At 36.0% G+C, this 24,837-nt stretch overlaps 1 protein-coding gene across 2 annotated transcripts in view; it reads left to right on the top strand.

Annotated features, from left to right (window-relative positions):
• LOC149806209 (tRNA-dihydrouridine(16/17) synthase [NAD(P)(+)]-like) overlaps window positions 1-24,837 on the top strand; it is a 54,035-nt gene that overhangs the window by 14,430 nt on the left and 14,768 nt on the right. For both annotated transcript variants that reach the window (XM_089951149.1, XM_089951150.1), the window contains exons 5-10: window positions 1,119-1,201; window positions 9,081-9,184; window positions 12,170-12,314; window positions 14,674-14,770; window positions 16,636-16,730; window positions 20,889-21,087. In XM_089951149.1, coding sequence (XP_089807275.1) covers window positions 1,119-1,201; window positions 9,081-9,184; window positions 12,170-12,314; window positions 14,674-14,770; window positions 16,636-16,730; window positions 20,889-21,087 — 723 coding nt within the window. The remainder of the gene's footprint in view (window positions 1-1,118; window positions 1,202-9,080; window positions 9,185-12,169; window positions 12,315-14,673; window positions 14,771-16,635; window positions 16,731-20,888; window positions 21,088-24,837) is intronic.

Raw genomic sequence — 24,837 nt, forward strand, 5'->3', positions numbered from 1 at the left:
TTGTATCACCAAGAATCCTTACCTGATAATAAGCACTCCTCCCACCCATCTCCACAAGTGCTAGCCTCCTTGTTGGTGGTTTTGCTCAAGCATAAACTGGTAAACATCTTGTTATATGTGTGGCCAGCTAGTGGAGCCAAGGGGAGTTAATAATACAAGTTACTTCCACACACACATACATATAATAATAATAATAATAATGAGGACTTTGTATAGCACCTAATCTTTAGAAGCTCTTAGCACTTTACAACATTAGACAACACCTATAAGATAAAAAAAAAAAACATATAATGATATGATTACAAAAACAAACACCACGAAATTAGAAAACATAAAAAACATGCTGAGAATATTTAAGATAGGAAACATTGTTAGGTCTTTAAGTTTGTTCTTGCAGTCGAAATAAGTGAGTTTTGAGAGCACTCTTGAATGGGGATCACTGTGTCTTTGTGTCTCAGTTCAGTGGGCAATTCATTCCACGTTGCTGGGCCTGGTATGCAAAATAACACTGTCCATATGACTCTGTTTTCAAATAGGGAATAATGAGTATACGATTGTCAGAAGAGGAGCATATGTATCTTGCGGGTGTGTACACATGGGTGAGGTTGGATAGGTATGTTGGACAGTGAAACGTAGCACAGAGAACACATTTTGTGCTTGATTCTTGTTAGAATGGATAGCCATTGTAGGGTACAGAGCAGCAGGGAGGTGTGCTCTGATCATAGTACTCTAAGTATGATCCGAGCAGCTGTGTTTTGAAGTTTCTGGAGCAGGTATTGAGATGAACCAGAGAGAATTGAGTTACAATAGTCCAGTCTTGAAAGTACTTATGAACACACAAGTGTTTTAGTGGCATCAACTGAAAGATATTTGCAAATTGAGCTGATGCGCCTCAGCTCAAGATATGCAGCCTATATGGGGGGGGGGTGGAGTTAGGATTCAGGTGGTAAATCTTATTTCCTGGAGAATCATAAATTAGTTTTTCAGTGTGTCCAAGGCAGCAGACTGCAGTTCTCGCAAATGGTATTAAAATTATATTGCCTGATTGTAGTTTACTTGCTAACATAAATGTATGAGAGCATGTTTAGAATAATTTAAGGCCACTTGGTTTATTTCAGTTACTGGCAGTTCATGGAAGGCGAAAGGAACAGAAAGGCAAGCTGACCTGTTTAGCTAGCTGGGAACATATCAAGGCTGTTAAGTAAGCATAAATCAAATTTCTGTCAAAAATGAGATGTATCTCGTTCTTACAAACACTTTGTGTATTTGTCTTCATTGTTTACTGTTATGTTACAAACTTCAGATACTTTCAGAGGTCTTGAAAATACTTAATCACATGTATTTGAATTCAGTTTTTTTATACCTGGGACGCAGAAAATCACACAGGAGTCATTTGTATGTAAACAATGGCCCGGTGGCAAATTCAAAGGCTTGTCGGTCCTGCTGCAACCACCTGCTGAGTGGGAAATTATGTTGATCTATTAATCATTTAGCTGTGCTGATATTTACAATGACTGTAAGGCCCCCAGATGTACATGTCATTATAAAAGTTGTTATGAGTCTATGCTTTTAAAATAAGTAACAGAAAAGAGTGAAAGACAACAAGCTTTGTAAAATTTACCAAATAATTTATTTCTCTAGAATACAAAGTGAGAATGAGAAAGAGAACTTGTGGTATTGTGAATTAAATCCCAAACTATTTCAAGAATTACAGACACAAGTCCAAATAACTTAAAGTCCTGAATTAAACTCAGTACAAGTCCAGAATAAATCCAGAAACTGACGGTGATGATATTTCTGTTATAGCTCCTAGTTGAATCAAAGAAATGTAATTTCCAGGGAATGCCTCTATCGAAGAATTTTATCAGAGCACTTTTGAATTTCCAGAGAAAATAATCACTTGAATTCAGTAATTTAAAGAAATAAAATTCATCCCAACAGGACACAACATAATACATCTTGAAAGTACTAGTTGTTAAAGCATGAATGATAAAATCCTCTCAGGTACAGTGTATATCATTCTCTAATTGACCTCAATTCACAATTAACATTATATAAAAAAAAAACATTACCTCATTGAAAATTACCTTCTAGAATGATCCTGGTGTTTACAAAATAAAAACAATAACCTGTCAATTTCACTTAGGAAATTCCAAAACCTTGACCCAAATAAACATATATACTTATCTTTTTAATAATAATACTGATTTTAAACCCATACACATACATAATAATTTAGCTATATATTAGTTGTTTACAAGGAATAAAATAAAAAAAGTCAATTTGGGTCAAGCAGAAATGAAGTCAATTTTGGACAAGGTCAAGTCCAACATATAATGTTAAATTACAGTAGCATGTAATGAAATTTAAAAAAAACTAAAACAAACCCTTACAAACAAAGCAAATTAAATATACATAACAGAGTACATCAAAGAACATGATGCAATAGCTGGAGAGCAAGTTTAAAGACTATGGGTGGGACATGATCCCACATGTCTGCAGCATGATGCCTCATTGTGCGACATCACTAAAAACTGCCATGCTGCAGACATTGTAGCGACATGACTGAAGAATTGTTGTAGCTACATGAAAAACCCAAATCACATACACAGTATTTTTATGTTTTCAGCTTTGTCCCGAGTTCCAACATCAGTTGACTTGCTAATCAAGAAAAATGAAGCAGCAATCAAACTCCTATCACAGTTTGGTGGAATAGCTGACTTATTGGGTGGTGTCTCAGATAATTGCTGGCTCCAAATGTCAGTAGACTTTTCATATGTCTGCCATCAAATTTTAGTTGAAGATTCTATGAAATACACACTCCAATGTTCCACATAGACACCCAGCAAAAGACAGAAGCATTGGAGCCCTTTGAAAGTCAAAACCTTTACGTATGGATGGACTGTCAGTCCTTGAATGACACACAACAGTTGGTCTGGAACATTGTGGCAGTAGGCTTTGTGTTGGACTTAGTCTCAATGACAGTACTCCAACAAGCAAAAAAAACCAGTTCATCCTCTCTTATTTCAACTTTCCACAGTACATGCTCCCCAATGCCTTAGCGACAAATCTTCAGCTGGCAGAATAGATCAGATATCACTGATCACGGGGTGGGGGTGGAGAGAAGAATTCTATTTTTTGCTTTCAAATGGGAAAATTTGCCACCACGATCAGTGGAATTGACAGGTTGTTTCAGAGGGCCTCAGTATCACATTCAGCACCCTTCCATTATCTAGGACCCCTTCATCTTCAGGCATTCACAAAGACTAATTCAAAGCAGACCAATGCAGCAAGAAATCAAGTCTTCCCTTGAAAAGGGCAGTAGTGATCATTCACAATCACAAGGTTTTTTTGCAAGACTTCCTGGTCCAAGAGGCCATTGGCACTTATTGACCAGTAACAGATCTAATTACTCTCAATCTTTTCTTCTGCGCACCATGGTCAAAATGCAAATGCCAAAGTGGGTTTTAGATGCCATTATTGAGGGAGAATTAACTATCATTGTAGAGGTGCAAGATATGTATCAACATGTCATAATTCATAAATCATCCTCGAAATAATTGTGGCTCACCTTAAGATGTTTTACAAGTTCTGGCCACTTTCAGACTTGATATCTGTTCATAGTTCTTCATGTGTATTATCGTCCAAATGATGGCTTATTTCTGGAATATCTCCATGCTTGTGATATCCAGTTACCTGAACAGCATTCGTCAAAAACACCAGGTGAGTTATATTTTAAGGTATGACATTAAATCCCTTGTTATGCACCTCCTCAGCAATGGATTACTTGTCAACAATGAGACATATGATGTCATACCATCTCAACATTTACCCAGTATGTCTCCTTCAGAAACACCCGTTGAAAATCAGTTCAGTGGTAGAATCATCCTGGCACAGAACACAGTCTCTGAGCAAGAGAACTCTTTTGCCTATGGTGGTTACCCAGTGTGGCAGTGCACCTCATTGTCCTAGGTCACCTATTCATGAGGCCATTACAAATAATACTGTTGTCCCAATGGAGGCCAAAACTTTGCTTCTTGGAGCACACAATGCCAGTTCCCATGCATGTGAAGTCCCATCTCAGGAAAAAGGAGCACCTCATTTGGCATGTGTTTGGTGTTCCCTTGCAGGTACAATCTCTGAAGTTGACAGTTTGTACAGATGTGAGCACAATGGGCTGGGGTGTCATTCCAGGGGGCTACTGGACAGTGGCTCACTCTGGACTGTCTCTTGCATATCAATATCTTGGAGATGAAGGTCATAAGGAAAGCATTTCATCAGAGAAGCTGCATGGATTAGGCATTTGCATTGTATCCAACAACTCCACTGGTGATTTATATTAGAAAGCAAGGGGGGAAACCAGATCTCTAGACCTCTGCATCTTTGTTTCAGATTTTATAAGATGGTGTAATCATCAACAAATCCACATACAAGTTCATCATACTCTGAGCAGACTAGATGTACTGGCAAACTTGCTGTCCTTAAAGAATCAACTAATATAAATGAAATGGTCACTTCATCTCTCGGTGTTCAGTCGCACATGTACTCACTGGGATTGATCACAGGTGGATCTGTATGCATCAAAGTAGAATGCCAAGCTTCCAACTTTTGTCTCACCAGCCCCAGATGTGAAGACCTGGGCAGTCATTGCTCTTTCTATAGATTGGAACAAACTGCATGCATATGCTTACCTTCCAACTCCACTGATTCCAAAATTGCTACAAAAAGTTAGCGAATCACAGTGTGGAATCATCCTGATTTCTCTCTGCAAATGGGAAAAATCATTGATCAACAGCTTGTTAAATCTTGCAGCAAAAATCCCAATGAAAATAGAGATATTTCCTCATCTGTTCAAGCAAACAGGATGTATGAGATTTCAGATGAATTCAAAGCTGCTGAACATGCACATTTTAGTCATATTAAACAAGTGATGAAGGGAATCATTTGAGTGAGAAGGTGCCTCCACATTGATAGCCTATGAGGGCATGTGTAAAATTTCTATAAATGATGTAAGTATGAACATGTTTCTCTGATTTTGGTATTGGTACCTCAGATAGCTAACTTTCTTACTTTAGTTTTTTGAAGAGAAACAGTTAGCTCCAGTTGTGATAAAAAGCTACCATTTGACAATATGTGATATATTGCATCAGTACAGAAGAGAGGATATAGGACGGAGCAAAACCCTCTCTGATCTTCTTTTAAATTTTAATTTTACATGTACAGAGGTTTTAGCTGTGCCCAAAGTGAAATCTACCTCTTGCATAAGACCTGCTTCCTACTTGTTCGCAGGCAGAATCAGCATGCTTTGTCAGTTGACCTGAACCTCTTAACAATTCTGACAGGATGGGTCAGTGTCAGTCATGGTGGCTTCTGCTTTCATTGCCAAGAACAGGCACCTGCTCCTTTGCAGTCAGCCTTTTAGGGTGAAACCTCTTTCTAACTTAAACCTATCAACCAGTGGTCATCTACAGGACCCAGTGAAGTGATGCCTGAAAAGAACCCAAGTCGGTGCAGAGAGGGAGGTCACATCTGTTCTTACTCCTGAAAGGTGGAAAAGACAATATCACAATGCATATTGTCATCTTGAATAAGATGGGTGGATTTTGTTTGAGCTGATATATTTTATTTTCTGTATCTCAAGATATTTTTTTTATAAAAAATATAATGGATATAAATGGTTTTATTTTCTTATAAATAAGAGTGAGATATTTTTCCAGCTGTTGACAAGGCATACATTTTAAAAAACAGAAGCACTGGGACCCCCTATGACAGAACATTATATCATTGGTCCCTAACATATTTGCAGTATATTATGGTATTATTGCAGTTATGTTCATAAATAATGGAGTATACTGCAGTACAAAATTTTTGAAGGTACTCAGCTGTATTGGGTATGCTCTCCCAGGAGTAAGGGAATGTAACTCCATCCACATTGTACCTACTCTCCTAAGATATTATGATTGAGTAACATATTGGAAGAAGAAACCAATTTTTATAGTAATATATGTTTCTTAGATAATACTTACCAGATCATAATACACTGCTCCGGTGGCCTAGTGGTTAGAGTGTCTGCCTCAGATGCAGGAGGTTGTGGGTTCGATCCCTGGCCAAGTCGTACTAAAGACTTTCAAAAATGGTACTATGATTGAGTAACATATTGGAAGAAGAAACCAGTTTTTATAGTAATATATGTTTCTTAGATAATACTTACCAGATCATAATAAAATGCTCTGGTGGCCTAGTGGTTAGAGTATCCACCTGAGATGCAGGAGGTCGTGGGATCGATCCCCGACCAAGTCATACTGAAGACTTACAAAAATGGTACTAACAGCTGCCTTGCTTGGCGCTCAGCATTAAGAGGTTAGTGTTAGGACTGGTTGGCCTGGTGTCAGGATAATGTGTCTGGGTGGGACATCATGCTACATGTCTACGGCATGATGCCCCGGTGCTAGACATCACTATAAACTGTCATCACACTGCAGACATCTTAGCGATATGACTGAAAAATTGCTAAAGCTATGTTAAAAATCCAAATCACACACACACACATCCCCCAGATCATAATACTGACACATCCTCCCAGCTTCCCCACAGTTACATCCTCCCAGGTGAGCATGCATTCTGACCCAGTAATAAATGAAGTACACAAAAGAATTGGTACCAATTTCTATATCACAGGGAGATCACTCTCTCTGGCTAACACATATATAGCCAGACACCCTTTAGCTCCGTTAGCTAAAACTTGAGCTGAGAGGGCAGGATTTGCAAGGAAGTGGTAGTACTCCTAAGGTATTATGATTGGAAGATTATTATTTATGAAACAAATTTTATTTGAAAAATTGGTTCTTATGGAAGAGTTACAGTTTTTCTAACTATAGATTCATCTCCATTGAATGGTATGGGTGGAATGTAGGAGGAGCAGGGGTTTATGTACATGGGCAAATTGCTCATTATTCCTTTAGTTTCTTTAATTTGAACAGAATATATTTATAACTTTTTTACATGCAAGACTACTCCTTTTAAAGCAGTGCAGTAAAAAAAAATAGTTTTGTCAACCTAGTTTGTTCGCTAGGTGTTCCAAAAACTATTTACAAAATAATTAGATGTTTTGCATGTATGTATAAATGGCTGAATTACTTTCTACTATAATAGTTAGGGGCCCCGAGTGGCTGAGTGGTCTAAAGCGCTCACTGTTCCGGATCACTGCCATCTCACCTCTGTCTGCATGGGTTCGAGTCCAAGGCTCGGCTAGCGTGGGTACGTGGGAAAGCCTGCCAGTAGCTTCTCGTGGGTCGGTGGTTCTTCCCTGAGTTTTCCAGGGTTCTTCCTCCACCAGTTATACTGGCTGCCATGTATAGCCTATCTTGTGCTGAAAAAAGGCGTTAAACCCTAGAACAACTATAATAGTTATTGATCTAACTATGATTAGAATGTGACATTTAAGATTTTATTATTTTTGTTTAGTTTGGAAATTAAACATTTGCATGCTCAAGTACCGTTATTTACAACATGGATTGAAATTAATATATACAGTAAAACCTTTCTACAATGGCCACTCACAGGAAAATGCAAAACTGACCTTTGTGCACAGGTGACTTCTGTACAAAGGTTCACCTATTAAAATTTGAACAAATACCAAATATAATTATCATTGTTATCAGTAATAGTAGTAATAATGTTATTAATATTAGTACTATTACTATTACAATCACTGGTCCGGTGGCCTAAGTGTTTAGAGCGTCTGCCCCAGATATGGGAGGTCATGGGTTCAAACCACTGCCATGTCATACCAAAGACTTACAAAAATGGTACTAACAGCTGCATCACTTGGTGCTCAGCATTAAGAGGTTATTATTAGGACTGGTCAGCCTGGTGTCAGGATAATGTGACTGGGTGGGACATCATCCTACATGTCTGTGTCATGATGCCCCAGTGTTAGACATCTCTATAAACTGCCACACTGCAGACATTGTAGCGATATGATTGAACATTTTTTAAATTACATGAAAAATCCAAATCACACACATTATTAAAATATGAAGATTTTTTTAATGTGAACTGTTCAACAGCATCATAATATACACATATATTTGGTTTACTCCTAAATTTATGTTCCACACATTATTACTGTATCCCAGTCACATTAACCTAGGCTATAAATTAACTGATCACTGACATTTAATAATCACTGATCTTAGTATGTTTTCTGCACCATGACAAAACAAAAATTTCACTACTGATTAACAACTTAGATATGACTTTTAAACATAGGACTGACTCATTGGTTTGCAAAATTGCACAAGTTTAACTTGGAAATAGCTTTTTGAATTGAATAAAAATCGTTTTAAGCCAGTTGTTCAAATTGATGAGATAAAAAGACAGTTGGCCTATGTGAAATGTCTGTAATGAACAGGAAATCAAAAGAAGTCATATGTAGCTATTCTTTATGATGTATTTACTAAAACTGTGCCTGTCTTTACAGGTAATTGAATGACCCCAGTCCCAAATTAAAAGGGATGTAATTCATATCTCTTGTTTAAGACAAACTTTTTCTTAAGAGATAGCTTTTATTTTCTTGGCCAAATAAATGAAGATTATGAACTATACATGTCACACTGGCAGAGAAGGTGACTTTGATTTCTAAAACAATTGCTTTGATCCTGATGATAAAAACTGCATTGCATTCAAACTTGATAAATTTACACCTTTGAGTGACATTGTCCACATGGCTGAAGTAAAAATACAAGCAAGATGAGAAAGTTTTAAACATTATTCACATGGTATTCATTTCTCTAAATAAGTCTTCTTCATGTAGCAATAGAAAATTAGTCTGTGTAGATGGGGCAGTCACTGTAGAATTGTGCCATTGATCACTTGAGGCCAAGTAAAACCATTGTTTGGTTTGGAAACACCTGGCTGCTTACCACAGAAAACAAGTGAGCATTACATATGACACATTTAGATGAGAACTTTTGCTTTAGATGAAATTAGAATAGTCATTTCAAACAGGTGACTTCTGAGTAATGGTGACAGTTAGGACAGGTTTGACTGTATTTAAATCAGTTTTAATGCATTTCCAGGGAGAATGTTAGTATACCTGTCTTTGCTAATGGTAATATCCAGTATCTGCCTGATGTCGAGAGATGTATGAAGGAGACTGGTGTTGATGGAGTCATGATTGCAGGTGGGTGTTCATTGTGTCTCTAATATATACAGATTTGAAAAAGGTGCAGTTTTTATAACTAACTGGTGTGCAATTTTTATTACCAACCAAGGTGTAATTTGTAACTAAGCAAGGCATGCAGTTTTTATAACTAACCAAGGTATGTTGTTTGACACGTACAGATTAGCTTATTGTCCACCATTCACTGTATCACTTTTCCAGTTGTGATGTTGTCAAGGTGTCATCATCATGAGTAGTGACAAGATTTTATGTTAAAATGTTTAAAGGGGCCCTGGGTATAAGGCATTCATTTCTACAGAGCACTCACATCTCACCTATCCACATGGGATCAAGTCTCAGGCTTGGCCAATGTGGGAATGTGAACAAACTTTCCTGTAGCTTCCTGTGGGTTGGTTATCTTCCCAGGTTGTCCTGGGTTCATCCTCCATCAGATATACTGGCCACCATATATCGTGCTGAAAAATGGCATTAAACCCACAATAACAACAAGACCATAAAATGTTTGAAAGTTGTATACCTTTAAAATGAGATGTTGTAATCTGCCAGAACATTGGTATCAGCTTATAAATGGGTATATATGGTATATCAGTTTGCATTTAATATCAATTCTTGAAACTAAAATGTGCCAGACATTTGAATTTTTATGGCAACAGGGACCAGTTTTATACTGAATGTCTAAGTTTTGTGGATGTTTACATAATAGACACTGTTCTTTTAAGAGCATTAGAGCTATTGTAAATTGTTACATTAATATCACAACAGTGTAGCATTAGAGCCATTGTTGTTGTTGTTGTAGGGTTTAACACCATTTTTCAGTATATGATATGCTATACATGGTAGCCAGTATTAATGGTGGAGGAAGAACCCGGAAAGAACCACCGACCCACAAGAAGCTACTGGCAAGCTTTCTCACATACCCACATTGTCCGAATCCGAGACTCGAACCTGAGCCATTGTAAATTATTACATTAACATCACTACAGTGTAGCATTAGAGCAATTTTAAATTGTTACATTAATATCCCTACAATGTATCATTATAGCTGTTGTAAATTGTTACATAATATCACTACAGTGTAGCATTATAGCAATTTTAAATTGTTACATTAATATCACTACATTGTATCATTAGAGCCATTGTAAATTGTTACATAATATCACTACAGTGTAGCATTAGAGCCATTGTAAATTGTTACATAATATCACTACAGTGTAGCATTAGAGCAATTTTAAATTGTTACATAATATCACTACATTGTATCATTAGAGCCGTTGTAAATTGTTACATAATATCACTACAGTGTAGCATTATAGCAATTTTAAATTGTTACATTAATATCACTACATTGTATCATTATAGCTGTTGTAAATTGTTACATAATATCACTACAGTGTAGCATTATAGCAATTTTAAATTGTTACATTAATATCACTACATTGTATCATTAGAGCCGTTGTAAATTGTTACATAATATCACTACAGTGTAGCATTATAGCAATTTTAAATTGTTACATTAATATCACTACATTGTATCATTAGAGCCATTGTAAATTATTACATTAACATCACTACAGTGTAGCATTAGAGCAATTTTAAATTGTTACATTAATATCCCTACAATGTATCATTATAGCTGTTGTAAATTGTTACATAATATCACTACAGTGTAGCATTATAGCAATTTTAAATTGTTACATTAATATCACTACATTGTATCATTAGAGCCGTTGTAAATTGTTACATAATATCACTACAGTGTAGCATTATAGCAATTTTAAATTGTTACATTAATATCACTACATTGTATCATTAGAGCCGTTGTAAATTGTTACATAATATCACTACAGTGTAGCATTAGAGCAATTTTAAATTGTTACATTAATATCACTACATTGTATCATTAGAGCTGTTGTAAATTGTTACATAATATCACTACAGTGTAGCATTAGGGCCATTGTAAATTGTTACATAATATCACTACAGTATAGCATTAGAGCAGTTTTAAATTGTTACATTAATATCACTACATTGTATCATTAGAGCCATTGTAAATTGTTACATTAGAACCACAACAGTGGCATTATAGCCATTTTAAATTGTTACATTAATATTACTACAGTGTAGCATTAGAGTCATTTTAAATTGTTAATTAATATCACTAGAATGTATCATTAGAGCCATTGTAAATTGTTACATTAGAATCACAATAGAGTAGCATTAGAGCCATTGTAAATTGTTACATTGATATCGCTACATTGTAGCATTAGAGCCATTGTAAATTGTTACATTAGAATCACAATAGAGTAGCATTAGAGCCATTGTAAATTGTTACATTAATATCACTACAGTGTAGCATTAGAGCCATTGTAGTTGTTGTTGTTGTTGTGGGGTTTAACGCCATTTTTCAGCACGATAGGCTATACATGGCGGCCAGTATTAATGGTGGAGGAAGAACCCGGAAAACCCCGGAAAGAACCACCGACCCACGAGAAGCTACTGGCAGGCTTTCTCACATGCCCACATTGGCTGAATCTTAGACTCGAACCGCCGCAGACAGAGGTGAGATGGCAGTGATCCGTAACGAAGAGCGCTTTAGACCACTCGGCCACTCGGGGCCCCTAGGGCCATTGTAAATTGTTACATAATATCACTACAGTGTAGCATTAGAGCAATTTTAAATTGTTACATTAATATCACTACAGAGTACTATAAATTATATTGCTTCATTGATTTTGACCAAGCCAGAATATAAACATTTAAGGAAGGATTTTCGATTACTTGTAAAATATAATACTTCATGAATTGGTGAACCATATTCTGAAATTTGCTAGAATGAAAGAATATCACCATGACCAGCTGGGTATTTCCCAGTTACTTTTGTTCTTTAAAATGACCCACCATATCTCAGACATTATTTAGGATGTGTTATGATTTATTTTTCCAAGTACTTTTATTATATGCATCTTTTGATATTGCATTTTTCAGAGGGCAACTTGCACAACCCTTCCTTGTTTACTGGTTTAAACCCTCCCATTTGGCAGATGTCGGAAGAATATCTGGACCTGGTGAAGAAGTATCCCTGTCCAATACCATATATTAGAGGCCATATTTTCAAGCTCTTTCATCATGCGTAAGAATTACCTTCTTGGGTTATTCCATTTAGAACACAAGACTTGAATCACAATTAAACAAATCAGGTCTGGACATGGTCATCAACACTCTGCTGACCCTTGGTCAAACTTATTTGAAAGGCCTCTGTCGAACTTTGTAACTGTTTGCTGACCAGGTGACCTATATTTTGCTGACCAGGCCGTGTGAGGTTGTGGTAGTGCCTTGGTAATGTATCTTGCATCTGTCAACAGTTACTATTTTAAACTTCTTTAAAACCACCTGATCAATTTTTATGAAGCTTGCAACAGAACATAATGGCCTACAGAGTTGTAGAGAGAATCTGCCATCAGATGTATCCACCAATGATAATTATAGTTAAAGCCATTTAAATGATTTCACAAGAACCAAATGTGATGAAATTGTACAGAAAATAATTTGTCAGGAAGAAATTGAACAAAGGTGCAGATCTGCCTTCAGTGATGGCTGCCTTTATTGGGCAAAAGCTTCTACTGACTTCTTTTCCCAGACCACAAGATTTGATCAGACTTGATAGAAAGCATCATGGTATGAAGACCTTTTAATTTTATATAAATGATGCCAACCTTTCATCAAGTATGTACACAGTTATTAAAAATGTGAAAAGATATTTAAATTACATCCTCTTAAGAATTTTGCCAAATTTTGTAATAAAGCATCCTGGTATAGAAGGTTTCCAAGTTTGTACAAATTAAGCTTATCTGCTATTATTGCTAACAATATATAACCCTGGAAACAGTTTCTCTAAAACCACAACAAAAAAATTTCATTATATAGAAAGAATCTTTGCCTGATGACCTTTTAAATTTATATAAATGATGCCAGTCTTTCATCAGAATATGACTGATGTTAAATTTATATAAATGATGCCAGTCTTTCATCAAAATATGACTGATGTTAAAAAAAATAGAGTAATGTTTAAATCACATCTTTTTCTAGACTGTTGACTAAAATTTTACCTAACATGGCAGAAAGTGTCATGTGCATGATAATATGACAGTTACAGAAAGCGAAGTAATCTTTGATTAGAACAATTGAGACTCGGGTTTGGGATTATGCAGAATGCTACCTTTTGCACAAAAATGTTGAAACAGATTTTTAAAAATCTGTGCCTGAAATATTGGTTATTTTATATTCTCACATAAATGGTTGTTATTTTGTAGCATTTCATATATTTTCATTAGTCACGTATTTCAGATTTATATTTTGCATTTTTTGCTTTTATTTTAAAAAACTATTATGCAATTTGCTTTTCTTCTGAAATATCTTCAAATTCATTTACCTGGAGCAAAGAAACGCATCATCTTAAAGGCATCCCTGAGAAATTTGATAGCTGGTCTGGGTTGATCCAATGGAGGGAATGACTGCTTCGGTGACCTAGTCGCTAGTGTTTGCCTCAAATGCGGGAGGTCATGGGTTAGTCATACCAAAGACTTAAAACAATGGTTCTAACAGCTGCCTTTCCAGGTGCTCAGCGTTAAGAGGTTAGTTTTAGGACTGGTTGGCCTGGTGTCAGAATAATGTGACTTTGTGAAACATCATGCTACATGTCTGCAGCATGATGCCTCAGTGCTAGACATTACTATAAACTGCCTGACTGCAGACATTGTAGCGATGTGACTGAAAAGTTTTTAAAACTATGTTAAAAATCCAAGTCACGCACATACCCTTCTTCTGGTCACAAGTTCAGTGCATTAACCACTGAGCTACCGTGACTTCTCTTTAATGGATAATTAAATGCTCAGCAAGTAATAACCTAATGGGGTAAGGACAGATCCATCAATGCATGCAGGCTGCATAAATGAACACCATTTATAGTGCCAGGTAAATGTATATATATATATACTTTAAGAGTTGATTTATGAACAGTTTATAAGATATAATCCAGGGGATTTGTAGGGGAGGGGGCAGAAAGAGAGGGAGGGAGAAATCCTCCGTAGTCCAATGCTGGTTCTATAAATGATGATTGCTCCAAGGTTTTATTTCCACTCCACAGTTTCCATGTATGCATTTGCATCACTGGCTAACATATGTCAGGTGAATAGCATCAGGCCAGCTTGGGTCCCATATTTGACTGGTTGCCATTAACAGCGGTAGGACAGCAACAAATATAACAGCTGTACAGATACGGCAAGACTTTCAAATGAAGTCATCCTTTGTGTCTGGCATTTCAGAGTCTCTTCTGTGGTTTAGAGCACTTGTGCAAAACATCCATGAGATGTAGTGTACTTTGACATTCCACCATAATCTGTATATATAGCTGTGGGGATTTATTTAAGCATGCACATTTCTGCATATGCTGTTTTTGGTACTTCTGTTCAGAAGTATTCCATTCTTTTCAGCCTACACTTGCACCATGACATTCGGGACATTGTTGCAGTAGGCCAGTCACTGGAGGAGTTTAGGAAGGCAACACAGTTAATGAAAGAAAGATGTCAGGTAAAAGAATGGAAATATAACATTTACTATGCTTGTAATTTTTTTCTTCCAATTTTTAGTTGTTTTTTTTTTTGTCTTAACTAGAATATGTTTAAGTACATAATATGAGTATTTAGGAATAAAATTGTTTTTCCATTTATGTAGACATGGTTTACACAATCTTGAAAAGTCCTTGTACATGTGGGGTTGCTTGGAAGCAGTTTGAATTTTGAAAACATTTGGTTCTTGGAAAGTCCTTGAATATGTTCAAAACTCTTTTGGATTTTTCACAGGAGTCTTAGAGTTTATCCGAGGGAATACAAAAAGGATATAATTATTTATATTTGTGTGTGTGTGTATATGTATATATATATATATATGTGTATATATGTATATATATATATATATATATATATATATATATATATATATATATATATATATATATATAGAGAGAGAGAGAGAGAGAGAGAGAGAGAGAGAGATGGCCGATTGAGTAGGGCCTCCTTACTTTGTGGCATATTATTAGTTACTTCATTCTTCTTTTGTGCATCTGTATGCAGTGATACACAAACAGCATATGGAAAAATTCAGTTTCAGTAAGAAAAAGTAGTTCTTGAAAAATGTTGGAATACACTGAAATCATCTTGAAAAACAATTGTTTAGGACAGTATGAATCATAGTAAAGCTGTGCTATTTTACGCCATTGTATGTAATAATCTGTTATACACTAAAGCCATTTTAACTTAAGCATATGGAATGCAAAATTGGATGATGTCATTGTCATAAAAGCATTAAGAGCACTGACCTGGTCACAACGACCAATGTAATTTTCCCTCAGCAAATTTTCTTTGCAAATGTCATGTAATCATGGATCACCTCTCTTTGGTGGTCAGTGGCCTTGTGTTTTTTAACCAAGCAGTGGTTTCACCCTGCCTTCTGTTGTCAGCAGCCATGTATTTCTTAATCAAGCAGTAGTTTCACCATGCCTTCTGCAGTCACTGGAGCATATCAGGATTGACCACTCCAAGTATGCAAATGAAACTTCTTTTGTTTGATGAGTAAGGCATGATATATATAAAGGTATATTAGATGACTTGATGTTTAAATGTTTCATATTCAGTTGTAATCCAGTGTCTTGTCATGTTAATAAGATGAATCTTTTAATTGTTATTGTAAGATCATGAATCAAAGCTATTTCCAGTGAAAAAGAAATGCATGTAGAGGTACACTACACTAGTGATATCCCGTATGATTTAGGTCGTATCAGTAGCCCCAGAAAGCTCTTTCATTCCTCAATTGCGAAAGATTGCAAACTAAAGCTGACTATCTTTTAATCTTGGTGAGTTTGAGCAACAACTTAATACATCAGTTGTTTAAATTGTGAAACCTGTTTTCATGCCAAATTGTACCAACTGCCTAAAAAAAGTCAGCTGTGTGTTACACAATTACAGGTAAGCTGTCAGTAATTTTATTTAAAAGCCATTTCTACTTCTAATGAGATAAAAGTGTTTCCATGTGTAAGAAAGAGAGAAATGTATAAATGAGTGCGTATACACAGTTCTAATTTCTTTGATTTGATTGGTGTGTGTGTGTGTGTGTGTGTGTGTGAAATAATAATGATAATTCTATTTATATTAATGCTAATTTTATTCAATTCATAGTACTTAAATTTGTCATTAATTAAGTTTGAGAGATAAGCCTACCATCTGAGATCGCCTGTCTACAAAGGGCATTTTTGGATTTTAACATAAGTGGTTGCTATAGACAGGTTTGACTGTACTTCATTATCCAAGTGCATGAGATATAATGTAGTAATGGTCAAACAAATTGCCTAATTTTGGAATTATTGGGCACTAAATGTTCTTTTTTTATTGTTCAAACAGTTGGAAATGGCAAACCCAGAGATAGATGGCAAAAAGGGTCTATATGGAGAATTGCCTCTACCATACTGGATCTGTCAGCCTTACATTAGACCCAGGTAATAATAATGTTAGTCAGGAAACAGTGAAATAAAAGTAGTTGAAAAATTCTTTTTTAATTTAGTTTGAGTTTAAATCCTGCTCAGTTTAAGCCTCTGATTGGTTTACATATTCAAATTAACATTTTAAAAAGGTATAAAAAAAATTGAATTAAATAAGGGTCAAACTTGACTTCATTTCAAAAGGGATACATATGCCCTTTTTTTGTCTGTCTCTGTCTGTCTGTCTGTCTGTCTGTCTCTCTCTCTCTCTCTCTCTCTCTCTCTATATATATATATATATATATATATATATATAAAGTCAACCTTTACCTTACAATTAAATTAGTCCTTGTTTGTCCATAAACTGAAGCTGGAGAAAACCTTGAGAGGTTTCTTTATATATATCTGTGGCAGTTATTAAGTAATGGTAGTGTTAACTATATTTTACAGAACTAGCTTACTTGTAATGCAGTTGACATTATGACCATTCTTTTGTTCTTGATTCAAGTTATTGTCTTAAAGAATTTGTTTGCTTTAAAGTATTGTATGAATTTCTCCTTCGAATACGTTCCCCAATCACATTGCGTTAGGAATATTAGCCGACAACCTTGAGAATCCAGCCTACTAAAAAATGAAAATTATATTTTTCTGTCTCTTTCAATCAACAAAGGGCAATAACGTTTGCCCATTACCTCCCATTTGCACCACCAGATGTAGCTAGCTTTTAGCTGAGCGAGATACTAACAAAACATAGGCCAGATCTGGTTTGCAGGCCATAGGTTGTTCATGCCTGGTGCAAGTGAAACAAGAGTTCTCTATCTTGGATAGAGAGATTGTCACCTAAATTCAGTAAATTATCAATTACTACTTTTGATCTTGATATTAAGGATGCTCGTTCTCAAGACCTTGCAAATACTGAATTGTCTATTGCCTGTTGATCAGTTGAGTGATTCCTTTGAGTTTTCTTACGTCAGGGAAGCATGCTTATATTTTGCACTTCATTTTTCTAACTTTCACATGATGGTGCCATCATATTAGCTTGCCCTGTGGTTTTAGTATTTTCATTTCAACTCGGCACTTGAAGTTATATAGGAATTGTGTCAAGTAATTATTCTGTCGTTACATCTTGTGAAATTATGAATGTAATTAAGTGGGCATCGTTCTTTATTCATTGTGCCCTGTTAGAGTAAGTTCAATCTAACAATTGACCAATTCACCTGTGTATGCCATTGTTCTGGTCTGTCATTTACAAATGTCAAAACAGTGGATAGGAGTGAGTGTATGGGCTGCAAACAGTTCAAGCTTTCTGCAGAATATCACCCTGCCTGTATAAATTGTATGGGGTTCATTTCAGGCCATACATGAGATGTGTCCTCACACATATCTGAGAATGTATGGTAACCCATCATATTGCAACAACTAGGGTGAAAGACAGCTAAGTACATTCAGGCTCCATCAAAATTGTGGCCAATGCTGCCTTTGTTGACATTTTTCTTTTGTCTGAATCCCAGAAGATGGAAAGCATACCCATGTAGAAGAATATTCAGCAATCCATACTGTCACAAGCTTCTCAAACAATGCCAGCCACACCATCACCCTCATCAGTACAAACAGAACAGCTCTCAGCACTAACTACAGCTCTCCCTTGATAACTCATGTACCATGAGGTCCAAAACGTAGACTGTACTTTTACTGAAGGTGTTTGTCACAGAGGGACCTCTGAAAATGGGGAAGGGGGTACTATCCTGACATGACATTGAGAAGACCATAAAAAGGTGAGGTAGTGGTGCTGTTTAATGGCTGAATACTTCACCATAAAAAGGTGAGGTAACATGCTGTTTAATGGCTGAATACTTCTTTATCGTGTGGAGAATAATTGTCAATAAACAGCCTTTTTCTGATGAAATTTGTCACATTTCAGTATAAATTACCTTTATTTTCAAAGTAATCAGTCTCTGAAAGATCGTGGAAAACAAATCCAAGAGGTTTCAACACTTCACGTACATGTGTGTCTCTTTGTGTACCTGCAAAACATTGTGTACTACATCAATGCTTTTTTCACCACAAAACAATATTCCTTTTGTTCAAAAGTTGAGACATTTGTTTCATGAAAAAACTGTAAATGTTAAAACTTGATTTTTAAAATTTGTTTTATCAGTGAGTTATTGACGCCATGATTTCATTACAAGTAATAGTGGAACTGCTGCCCCTCCTCTAGCAAATTTCTGAATGCCAATTTGCCCCTCCTTGAGCAGATTTATGACTGCCAGTTTTAAGTTCACTGCAAATATTAGAAGTTACTGCCCCATAATTAACCATGTCGGACAAAACTTTGAATTTATCAGGTACTCGTTTTGTTTGGTTGCCTTGATCACATTTGTGAATAACTGGGACAGTTTAAGTGTTATAGCAGCAGAGATCCATGAAAATTCTGCTTTCTTGCCTTCAAAAACAACTGCACATGCCGGTTTTCCCTCCCATCCCAGAAGTGCTGTAGCCTGCATGACTGGCTGATCTCAAATAACTCCTGACAAAGAACCAATTCTGCAAACAAGTTGTGGATATAATTTCTTGATAAGAAGGACTACCACACTGGAAACCTGAGTGGAAATGAACCTTCTTCCAGTGATACGAAGAAAGAAAGATCTCTCTGTTTAAAGTCTTTGTGGATTTTCAGAGAGAGGTTATCTCCAGTCATAATAAGGGACTACTCATCCATGATTTCAGACATTCTGTCATCTTGGAAGGGTTGATATCAACCAGAACAAAGACTTTCATAACCTGACCAATTTCATCTTGCCATGAACAAACAGATGGACCTTTTGCGTCCAAAATGGAACAACACATGGGTGTTTGTTCAGCAAGGCACCTTTTTGTACTCACTGTAAAGAGATGTGCTGACATCTTTCATACAAAGCCTGTCTTCAAGTCACCCAAGCTGAGCAGACAGAACTAGTCAAATTCATGCCTTATTGGTCAACCTGAACTGTCTGCAGTTCTACCATGATGGTTCATATTCTCTCATAGACAGGCCTGGTTTCATAGTTAAGAACAGGCTTGTACTCATTGGAAATTAGCCTTTTGTTTTTAAATCACTGTCTTCTTCCCAAAGGCATCATCAGGACCCACTGAAGTATTACTCAAAGTGGTTCATGAGCTTAGATCAGTTGCCACTAGCATTTTATTGAAACTGCTTCTTGACTGACAGCACTCAGGCTCAGGGATGTAGGTCAGATATGACACTGTCAGGTTGTTATCTTAAAGACCTTTAATCCAAAAGAATATGGGTGTTTCCTGATGGGACCTATCTTAACAGGACAACAGACTAAATTTCTAGGTTACTACGGTACTTTTCTTACACTTGATTTACTTAAGTGACAAAAAATTTCTCAACCACATCTCTGCTATGCAAGAAGCAATACAATCTCCATTCAAAGCAATTGATCTCCACTAATCCTAGTCAGCATCTCACACAAGCAAATGGAGCCAGGGCCAACAATTCGGTCACATGATGTAACTCCATTTTTACTGCTTCTAATGTATTTTATTAAAGTAAAAATATATATGAAGAATAAGCCAATCTTTTTAGTAAAGTATGTTTCTTGAACAATACTTACCTGATCATAATATGGGCACATCTTCCCAGACATTCCCTGCTGGTGCATCCTTAGGAAAGCATACACTTCCAACTCAGTAGTAACTGGCAGATGTTGAAGTTTGGCACCAATCCTTTATGCAAGGAGAGATAACTTGTCTGACCTTCCAGCTTAGCTAGCATGATCTATTAGCACATTGCTAAAACAAAGCAAAGAAATGGTTTGCATTTTTTGGCTTCTGAGGGCTGAATTTTCTAGATAGTGTTCTTGCAATGTATTATCAGTGGGCAAGTAGTTTTAATGAAATACAGTTGACTCCAAAAATTGGTTTCAGAGGAGTTTGACCTTTTTATTTTGTGCATATGGTATGTTATGTAATATAAATTTGGTTGATAATGCTTGTTTCAGTTTTGGAAAATTTTCAACATCATCTTTGCTGTATATAATATAGAGTGTAATACGATTATACATGTTTGCTTAAATATTATTTTTCTATATCTCCTCAATGTCCAAGACCAAGGAACTAACTAGGAAGTGCAGTACATACAAAAGGCATTATATTCCTGTATTTTCCTTCAAGCCCAGAGGAAGAGGAAAAGAACAGAGAGAAGAGAGAGCAGATGAATTTAAAGAGGACACTTTTGTCCCAAGACCTGCAGGAAGGTGCTGACAAACTCTCCAAAAAGAAGATGAAGAAACAGATGAGGAATGTCAAAAAGAACTTTGATCCTTCAAAGAAGATCCAGTATGAGCTTTGTACTCAGTGCTGCAATCCAAAGGTAGAATCATACATCTACAAAACACACTTATTAAAAAGGAAATGTATGCATAAAATTCTTCCCACCTATAAAAGATAGGCTCTGATTTCATGTGAAATAGTTTAAATTCATGCAAAATTAAGATTTTTAGAAATTTATTCGGAAAATGTGTATTTTTAATCTAAATTTTTAAAATTCAAAATGTTACTCAGATTCCTGATCACTCAATCTCTTTTTGAAATTCTCCTTAAGAGAGGATTCTAATTATTGCTTTCCTTCAGAGGCACAGAGTTTGAGTTTCTATTTTCATGTGTATTAGTTGCACATGTATATAAGCATTGTGTTGTATTACATGAAACACTCCAAAAATTTGTGTTTAAAATAACTAATTTCAGCAGAAAACCTGTCTTTTTGTAAAATTTATATGTAAATGTCCTCATTTTGTATGTACCATGTCATGGCTGTGTATGAAAATATTCCTTTTTTATATGAACTTTACCAAGTTTGCATTTTTGAAAATGTCCTCATTTTGTATGTTTTATAAATGTAGGGTATGTAACATTTGTATTAAGTGTTTATAGCTTTGTTAGATTTTAGTGATTAGTTGTTTGATTGTGGGGAGTCAGTGTTGGGAAGATATTTCTCAGCCTGAATAATTAGCCATTCTCTGGGGCAAACATCATAGTGTACAGTATTGATGAGATTTTATGATGGCATGAATTAGTTTTGTAGTTAAGGTCAGGTCAGAGCCGCATAAATGGGCATAGAGCCAAGTAGTCCCTATCTTAATCTAAAATTTTGATTGATTGTGCCTTCCAAATTGAAATATTTGTGACAGGGACTAATATTTTGGGCCATGGAATAATTTAGAAGGGATTGTGCTGTTATTGTGATAAGCTTTTTATTGTTGCTGTGAAGACAGTTTGGTGGAAGGACACAGGTGAACTGTGGCTCAGAATTGTGTTTTTGACTAACCTGGGGATGGAGTCAGAAAGTAGTTCCCTGCATTGGGTGTTGACCACTCTGGTGGCCTAGTGGTTAGAGCATCTGCCTCGGCTGCTGGAGGTCATGGGTTCAATCCCCAGCCAAGTCATACCAAAGACTTTAAAAAAAATGGTACTGACAGCTGCCTCGCTTGGCACTCAGCATTAAGAGGTTAATGTTAGGACAGGTTGGTCTGGTGTCAGGATAATGTTACTGGGTGAGACATCATGCTACATGTCTGTGGTATGATGCCCCAGTGCTAGACATCACTATAAACTGTCACACTGCAGACATCGTAGCAATATGACTGAAAAATTGTTAAAGCAACGTTAAAAATCCAAATCACACACACACACGTGCATTGGGTGTTTGAGTTGTGGTTTGTGTTTTCATGGTTAAAAGTACTGACGTTATGCTATGGAATTCTAACAAGGAAAAGCCATGTAATTGTGAAGTTATGATATGTTCAGTCATTGATTCTTTAGAGGAAAATTATTTGTAGCTGTGGTTTATTAGAACTTCCAGAAGACTCTAGAAGTCCTTGGAAATAGTGGAAAACAAGTAACTTCCATTAGAACTCATGGAATGTTTGATTTGCTCAATAAAGAGACCCGTTGCATGTTACAGTATTAATGTTGGGCCTTTTGCTTAGTGAAGCCATGCAAATAGAAAACAAGAGAAAGCCATGCAGTTGTGAAGTTATAGTTGTGTATTTATTGTCATTGATTAGAGAAAAATTGATGACTGTTGTCATCAAGTCCTAGGAAAAAGGGGAAAACAGGGGACTTATAGCCAGAAAGGAAAGAAGCTAGCAAGAAGGAAGAAAGATGAGAAATATTGGATAATTTACCCTGGAATAAAAACAATTTTATATTATACATTATTTTTACTTCAGCAACTTTGCACATTTAAGTTATGTCAGAAAACATTAATATGAGTATGAAAACTTGTATTTTCAGCATTGTAAGCATTGTAACTGGTGCCATGACAGGTTCTTAAAAAAACTTCTTTTAATTTCCTATTGGCTCAATTTTAAATTGTCAGTTTTAACTCTAATGTGGTTAATTGGATAATAGAAATGGTATTATTCCTTCATTACCATGTAGACTGCTTCTAACTGCATTTTAATGAACTAAAATCTATGTTGATATTTTCTAGTGCATTTCTTATCCAAATATGAATGGCTCAGAGTTAAATGAAAGATAAAATATACAAGCACAGATAAATCTGTTGCCCGTCATAAAATCGTGCATAATATCTGCATGAAACCTTTTATTCAGTTTTCTTGTGTTCCCAATCTAATTTGGCAAAAATATGTTATAAACATTATACTACCGATTAATAAACACATATATCGATATTGCTGTCTGTGTTATAAAAGAAAATATATCATAAATATTTGTCTGTGTTTATATACCTGATTTCAAATCCTGTTAGATCTTTATGCCATCTTTGGTGAGTAATTTGGAAGCAATGTGTACGAACTGACAGCGAAACAGTTTGAATTTATACCATGTAAATGGGGATGTAATTTTCTGCTTCATTTATGTTACCCAATCATAATTCCTTAAGAGAACTACTACTACCTCACAAGTTGATCCCTCCTTGAGACTACCTTTAGCTAAAGGGAGCTAAACGTTGTCTGCTGACATATGTGGCAGCTGGGCAGAATTATTTCCCCTTAGGTATAAGACTTGGCAGCAAAGCCTAAGAATACATAAGTTACTACTTCCCCTCTTGCCAAGAAGCATGCCCTCATCACGAGAGACCTCACAAAAGCCAGAATCCACATGTAAGGTTATCCATTACAAGTTGGATGAGTTTTCCACTTCTAAGGAAAGTATACTCCATCAATATTCCAACTTTTCCTTTCCTGACAAAACACTTAACTAACACTTTGTCATCGTCACACATTTAAGTGCTTGCATGGGGAGCCCAAGCAACTTCACATTAAATATGGGCCATAATTATTTTATTTATGTGCAACTCTCTAGTACTTATAAAAACTCCTGATATATGTGTAATACCATTACTAATGGTTACATACTGGTGAGTTTCTTTTCCAAGGCATTTGCAGTGTCTGGATGCCAACTTCAGTGTTCTTACTTGTATTGGCGGTCTGTGGACTTTTTCCTTACAAGTAATTGCCTCATATTGGATATTGTTGCACCTACTTTGTAAGAATCTAAACCGGTGCCTCAGTTCCTCTTATGTGAAGTTTTTTGTGTGTAATATAGACACTTGTATACATTTCTGTATTGTTTTCACTCTGGTTGGACAAGTACAGGTTAGATTTCTCTACAATGTTTTTTCCATCACATCTCGTCATGCATGTTTCTGTAGGCGACACTTGAATTATGTTTATCTGCATAAGCATTCCATCAAATTTAAAGACCACTTAGTCACTTGCACTTGTAGCCTACATGATTTCTAAAGATATTTTTGGACTGCAATATTTGTATGTGCGCAGGTCTTTATGCCCTTAAGAAACTCCTTATGTTTGTGTAATTCTATCATTTCTGGTACATACAGGTGAGTTTGCTTTACCACGGCTTCCTTAGCCTTGAATGACATACTTCAATGATTCTACCTGTACACACTGTCCTTCCCTTCAGGTAGCATTGTAATTGAGATTGTCTGCTATCACTTTTTTCCAGGTCACCATCATTTAGCTCTGCACCAACATTGTATTCCATCATCACATGTGCAGGCCTCAGATTTATGCTTCTCTTCCTTACAGGTGGGATTGTCATTATATTTTACCTGTATTCATTACTTTATTGGAAT

The sequence above is a fragment of the Sinohyriopsis cumingii genome, chromosome 2 (assembly GCF_028554795.1).
Source record: "Sinohyriopsis cumingii isolate HCF-2022 chromosome 2, ASM2855479v2, whole genome shotgun sequence".
NCBI classification, from domain to species: domain Eukaryota; kingdom Metazoa; phylum Mollusca; class Bivalvia; order Unionida; family Unionidae; genus Sinohyriopsis; species Sinohyriopsis cumingii.